At 57.8% G+C, this 6,811-nt stretch overlaps 1 protein-coding gene across 1 annotated transcript; it reads left to right on the forward strand.

The window, feature by feature from the left end:
• The first annotated feature begins 1,063 nt into the window (after window positions 1-1,063).
• Window positions 1,064-2,868, forward strand: C2CD4D (C2 calcium dependent domain containing 4D). Its single transcript, XM_069478761.1, has 2 exons — window positions 1,064-1,278; window positions 1,601-2,868. Exon 2 carries the CDS (start codon window positions 1,695-1,697, stop codon window positions 2,757-2,759), a length of 1,065 nt encoding a protein of 354 aa, XP_069334862.1. The 5' UTR covers window positions 1,064-1,278; window positions 1,601-1,694; the 3' UTR covers window positions 2,760-2,868.
• The last annotated feature ends 3,943 nt before the right edge of the window (window positions 2,869-6,811 follow it).

A 6,811-nucleotide genomic window follows, 5' to 3' on the forward strand; every position in this document is an offset into this window, starting at 1 on the left:
GCGTGACCTAGGGTCTCCCAAGGATGGAGGGCATAGGCGAGCCTAATATGGACTCACTGTTGAAACAAGCTCTGTCCTCTGTCTCCCAGAAATCTAAGCCTGGCCACGGTTCCTTGAGCCAGTATAATTCAGAGAACTGGTCAATGCAAGTCACTCTGCCTGGGAGCTATTGGGATGGCTCCAGAACGGAGCGATGGGGGCCAAGGCAGGATTCCAGCAAGAAGAGCTTTGCAGAAGATGGGATTTGTGTAGCCATAGCTATGGGCTTCACGTGGGAGGGCTGGAGTAGGGCCACTGCCCACCGATGGCAGTCTCCCTCTTCTCTGTAACCCTCCCCAACCCTTAAGCAGCCCAGGCCCAGCAGAGGAGGCCTGGCCAAAAAGCTGCTTGCTGCTAGAAATCTGGCTCCAGCTGAAGGAAGAAGTTAAGAAGGCCGGGCTGATGGCCGCAGAGACAGAGCTGTGTTTATCCAGGAAAAGAGGTAGGACGTAGGCAGCTAAGGCCCTTGCCAGCTCCTCCCAGAAAGACTGGGCTTGGGGAGCAAGCTGGAGAGGAAGCTGCTCCCCTCGGGCTCTGAATGCATCCGGGCCAGAGGCCAGAACCCCAGAGGCGGCCCACAGGTGAGCCCTGCACTCCGAGCGCACGGCAGAGCCGGTAGAGGGCTCAGATTCCCGGGCAGACTGTCGGAACATCGCGCTCCGGGTAGCTCGGTGCAGGCGTGCGGTGAGCGCGTGGCGGCGGAGCCTTCCAGAGGCCGCTCTGGGGCCAGCGGAGAATCAATGCTGCCTTTGTGCTCGGTGGTTTCCTAGGGAGAAAAGGAGTGGAGAGTGGGAGGGGCGACCCAACGGCCGCCCGTAGGGCTGCGAGGCGCGGGCGGGACGGTCAGGACTAAAGAAGGGGGTGGGATTCTGTGCCCCCCTGAGAGGTGCGTCTCGTTGGATCGGCCCTGAGTGTCCTCAGGTCAGCGGCCAGGTGTGTTCTCTGGCTGACAGGAACAGAAGTGGCCAGGAGCGACTTGAGAATGCGAGGGAGGAGCCAGAGGAGGCAGGTGGGGCTTTGACCGAAGGATGGCTCAGTCCAGAAAAGCTTGCTCCCAGGCGGCGGGGCAGGGGAGAGAGTCCCGAGGGGCGACAGACCATATCCTGGAGGAGAGCCCAAATCTTCGGAATGGCCGGGGCGTAGGGAGGGGGGACGAGAAGGAGGTGAACCAGCCTCGGCCTTGGTGTCCCTTCAGGGCAGTTCGGAATCTGGGTCCTTTTTGGGACTACAGACCTTCTGGTAATCCGGATGTTATACTGTTTGTCCTAATAGTACCCTGGGGTTCTAGTGGGTGTGTTGGGCCCTCTAACTCTTAGGTGGGTGGGTCATCTTGAGTACAAGTGGGAGAGTCTGTGTACTTGGTGTCCGAGGCCTGCATTTGAAAATATGGCTGTATGGCCCTGGGCTCCCTCCATTTCTCCCCAGCCGGCCCCCTTCCCCCTCGACTTCGCAACCCTTTTTCTGCTCAAACAGGCAGCCCGGGGACAAGGGCGCAGCGGCTGACCGCCCAGTGAATACTCCAGCATCACCTACTTCTGGTTCCTCTTCTCTCCTCTCCCAGCCCAGCTCCGCCCAGCACTCCCACCCGAGTGAGACGTGGGATTTGGACCCTCTCGCCCTGCGGAATTCGGAGTTTTATTACTCCCACCCACTGCATGTGGCTCTTGGAGAAAGTTGGCTACAGGGTGGGGACTGCGGAGCCCAGGGCCGGTCGGTGGGCGCCCTCCAGCCTGTTCTCTAAGCGCAGCGCCCTGGGCCCAACCACGCGCGCCTGCCCCAACGTCCTCACCCCGGATCGCATCCCGCAGTTCTTCATCCCGCCTCGGCTCCGGGACCCCGGCGGCGCCGAGCCCGCAGCCCGGCGTGACGCGGCCGGGCGCGGCCTCCCCTCGGCCTGCTCGCTGCCGCACCTGGCAGGCCGCGAAGGCTGGGCCTTCCTGCCCGAGAGCCCGCACACGCGCCGGCGCGAGTCCCTGTTCCACTCGCCGCCGCCCGCCCCGGCTGAGGGGCTGCCCCCGGCGCAGTCCTGGCTGCACGTGTCCGCCCCGGACCTGCGCCTCTGCCGGGCCCCCGACAGCGACACTGCCTCGTCGCCCGACTCATCGCCCTTCGGCTCCCCGCGGCCCGGCCTCGGCCGGCGCCGGCTACCCACGCCGCACTCGCTGTCCCCGAAGGAGGCGAGCTCAGCGGACACCAGCCCCGCCGCGCGGCGCAGCGCGGGGCCGCCCACGCCGCCGCTCTTCCACCTCGACTTCCTGTGCTGCCAGCTGCGGCCGACCAAGGAGAGCGTGCTGCGCCTCGGGCCCCGCGGCGGGCAGCTGCGGCTTTCCACCGAGTACCAGGCCGGGCCCGGGCGGCTGCGGCTGCGCCTGGTGAGCGCCGAGGGCCTGCCCCCGCCGCGGGCCTGCCCCGGGAGCGGCGGCGGCGGCTGCTGCGTGGTGCTGAGGCTGCGGCCCCGCGTCCGGCCGCGGGCCCAGCGGAGCCGCGTGGTCAAGTGCAGCACCAACCCCATCTTCAATGAGGACTTCTTCTTCGAGGGGCTCGGCCTGCCAGACCTGGCCGCCCGCAGTCTGAGGGCCAAGGTGCTGGACAGGGGCGCGGGACTCCGCAGGGACGCGCTGCTGGGGGAGTGCGAGACGCCCCTTATTGCGCTGCTGCCCCCCTTGGGTGGGGGGCTAGGCCCAGGGTCCTCCCTGGCGCCCACCCATCTCAGCCTGTAGACTGAGACTGTGACTTCCCCAGGAGGTCTCCACTGGGTCTACAGACCTCATTCTTTCCATCTGCTCGGCGTATATTTATTTTTACTAATAAAATGTCCATTTGTTCCTAGCTGGCTGTTTCCCCTTGTTGGCACCCTACACTCTTCAGGTGTGCAGCCTACCCTCTTCCCTCTGTCCAGGGCATACATGGGGTGGAAGACGTTCATTCAGATTGTCTGAGTGGGAGCAGACCTTAAGCAGTGGTCCTCAAACTTGAAGGAGCATCAGAATAACCAGACATCAGAAATCTTGCAAGAGCTTGTTAAACATGCAGAGTCCCGGGCTCCATCCCCAAGAGATGCTACTTCAGTACATCTGGGCTGATAGGTCCTAGGGTCCCTGTCCAACAAGGCCCCAAACCTTCAGGGAGCCCTTCAATCACTGAGTCAGACAGAAACCAACACAAGCCACCTTCCTGAGGGTTCCTGGGGGCTGCACAGGGGAAATTAGCACTCCTCCCCCATGCCCCCAACACCTACATCTGTCCTGAAAAGAGATGAAATTTCCGGGTCTTAGGAGTGAGTCAGGGATTTCGGACTGATACACAGTGCCCTTTAATCTTCCTGCCTCCCTCTTGCCTTTTCCACGCCTGTGCCTCCCTGTGGGGCAAGGGTGGAACCAAGAACCAGAGCTGTGATTGGGTACCAAGTGAATGAGGTATAATGTCGCAGGGATTGCGATCTGGGGGAGGAGGGGTACTACCGCAGTGTGAGAACTGTTCTCAGGAAAGCTGGACAGGGGTGCAGGATTCTCCAGGACATGCTGCTGGGAGAGTGTGAGGTGCCCCTTATTGCACTGCTGCCCCCCACTTAAGGGGGAGCTACTACAGCCAGGAGCAGGAGTGGGTGGAAGATGGATAAATGTAGGTCAGAGTGTATTTACCTCTACCTGAATGTCCCTGACGTCAGCGGTGACCTTCTCTCTGCCTCCACCTTCTTGGGAGCTGGTTCCTCTTGGCTTAGGCCAGGCTTGGAGGAAGGGGGGAGGGAGGAAGGGAGTAGGCAGGGCCAATCCAGCTTTGTTCTCCCTTCCCCTTGGGCCCTTTCTTATTTCCCATGGTGCCAGCTGTGGCCCACAGCAGGGCTAAGCCTGTTGGATCCCAACAAAACACAACACACACACATACACACACACACACACACACACACCCCTCTCCATTGAAATAGCTCCCTAGTTCCTTCCCCCTCCCCGATTGGGTCCCCACCACCTAGCCCTAGGCCAGGGAAACCTTGCTCCACGTGTCCACGAGGTGGTAGCATTGACCAAACAATCAGAAGTGCTCACAGCTACGCATAGATTATGCCCACACAAGGAACTGTTCCAACAACTTGTCAAGCCATTTATTCCTCTCGGCAACTCACACAGGGTGTAAGTACTATTGTTATCCAATGTGACCTTGGGCCTTCTGTAGCTAGTAAGAGGTTGGACTAAAATTCAGAGAGTCTGGCTCCAGAGTCTGGGCTCCTAATCACCTCACTATAACAGCTGCAGCTACAACAGCTGCCAGCTGTTGCCTCCCAGTCAAGTCAGTCTGAAAGGGCCCTCCTTCCCCAAGATGATAGTTCTCCAATCATTGCACACCCTGTCAGTTTGAATTCACCTATAGGTTTAGTTCTATCCCTTGTACTGTACTCCCATTTCAGCCCCCAAATCCTCCCATGACCACCTTTGGTGAGCAACTGGATTTGGTACCCTTTTGAAAGTACCTGGAAAGAAACATACAGGTCATATAACCTTCATTCATGCATTCTTTCAGCTAATCCTTAGGGTCTAGGAAGTGCCAGGCATTGGATACAGCAGTGGCCAAAACAGACATGAGGATCAGACAAGTTACAAAATGAACAAGTAAAATGTAAAGAATTTTACTTGGTGATGTTATAGAGAAAAAGCAAGCAGGAAAGGGAAGGGAAAGGGGAGTTCAGATAAAAACGAGAGACGACTATAAGAATGGAAAGAGGGAGGGAGGAAACAAAACATTTTTTTAAGCCTCGGTACTTTGGAACAGGCCCTGTACTGCACCTGTGCTGTCTCAGTTAATCATCACAGCCACTCCGTAAGGTAGGTGTTATTATTCCCACCTTACGAAGGAGGAAATAGATCAGAGAGGTTCAGTAAATTTGCCTGGGCATCAGCCCTGGCTGTAGAGAGGGGTTCTGACTATGGCTCCTCCTAGACACCCCCACCCACCCTGGCTGCTCAGGGAAGCTAGCAGAGCCCCTGAGGGGACATCCTGGGCAGCTAAAGCCAGGGAAACATGCCTGGGGAGCAAATAAGGTCCTAAGGACCCCCCCCCACCCCCAATGTGCAGACCGCTCTGGCCCCAGAGCAGGTGTGCAGACAGTAGTCAGAACAGTTATGTCTGCCCCCTTTTTACCGATGTGGTGGCTGAGGCCTGGGATTTGCCTCAGGGCCCGCAGCTAATAAACAGCAGACCACATTCTTACAATGTATTTCTGCTCCAAAAATCAGAGCTCCTGTTTCTTTTCAACCGTCCTTGCTGCCTCTAATCCTGTGTGACTGTAAAGGGTAATTGATAGATGAGAGGGACAGGCTGGGTCACCAAGGGAAGTTCAAGGCCAGGAGCCAGGGTCAAACTCCCACTGTTCCCTCCACCCACAGTGGCCTTTGTGACAGGAAGGAGAGGGGTGGAGGCTGTGAGATCTGGAGGCTACAGATGTTTATAGAGCCTGAGTTGTCCTTTTTTTTTTTAACAGTTGGGGCACAGCCCATCCCTAAATCACTCCACTGGATCGAGGTCTCCCCGGACTTGGTGCCCCCTGGGACCCAAAGAAAGGTGGTCCCTAACCACTGGATCAGGCTTTCCACAGGAGAGGACACACCAAGGATGGGGCTGGGTCAGTGTGTGGCATTGCAGGCTGCCCGGGCCACACACATTTCTACCTTTCGCCCCCAGGCCCTCCCTGGAAGGGCAGGTTGTGCTGAGCTTTAAGTGGTTTCTGTGGTTCAGGGGTGGGGAGGGAGGGAAAGAGAAGTTGGTGACTTCTCCCCAGTTCCAAGCCACCACCACCACTCTCCACCCCCTCCACGCTGTTTGCCCCCTGCATTGAGATTGTCAGGCCTGATAAGGGGACTGGGCACGTGGGGGGTGAAATGATTCTTTGATCTCTATCAGCCTTGTCCTTGCATTTGAATGTAAGACTGTATTTGATGAGGAAATAACCACTGCCCTGCTTTGAAAGGACTGATTTCTCCAAAAAAGGAGCTCTGATTGCAGCAAGAGGGAGGAAGTTTAGACAAGAGGGTAGATTTTCCAAAAGGATAACCAAGGGAACTTCTTGCCCTGGGGAGAAAGAACCCAAGCCATCCATGCTTAGGGCAGGGAAGGGGCAGAGAATGCTTAGAAAGCATGTGATTCTCTTAGGCCTAGAGGCAGGATGCTGTCTTCTCAACCTCCAGTCACTTCCTCCCCACCCCACACAGTAGCACAAAGTGGCACAACTGGGCAGGCAGCCATACCTGCGGTATCTGGGGATGCCCAGTGCCCACCCTCAAGCATTCTGCGTGACCTCCACCCTGTGCCTACAAGGGATGGGGGTGGTTAGTCAGGAAGGGCCCTGGGAGACCCAGAGCCACAGAGGCAGAGAAGCCTCAAGATGAGAAGAGATAGAGAGGGGAAAGCTGGGAGGCACAGAAAGTGAAGAGCCACAGCCAGCAGGGACCAGGGGAGAGACAGAGAGAGAGGATAATGGTGGAGTTCTGGGGCAACAGGGACAGAGCCACACTACCCCCGGCACTCCAATTCACCCCTCCCATACCCCCGCCCCACCTCTTGCTGGCTCCACTTGTCAGCCAGAGGGTCCTGGGTGCTGCAGAATGCTTTGCCTATAATGCCAAACCTGCCCAAGGGCCAGAGCCCCAAAACAGATCAATACCCTGTTCTGTGCAGAGAAGCATAGATGGAAGCGTGGGCCCCCATTTACCAAAAGGATATGGGGACAATCCAAGCCTAGAGGCACAGAAACATACCCTCAGACTCAGTACAGAAGGTCCCC

Source organism: Eulemur rufifrons, chromosome 8, assembly GCF_041146395.1.
Source record: "Eulemur rufifrons isolate Redbay chromosome 8, OSU_ERuf_1, whole genome shotgun sequence".
Lineage (NCBI taxonomy): Eukaryota > Metazoa > Chordata > Mammalia > Primates > Lemuridae > Eulemur > Eulemur rufifrons.

Coding starts and splice junctions, on each gene's coding strand:
- C2CD4D (XM_069478761.1), top strand. CDS start 1,695: ATGTGGCTCTTGGAGAAAGTTGGCTACAGGGTGGGGACTGCGGAGCCC.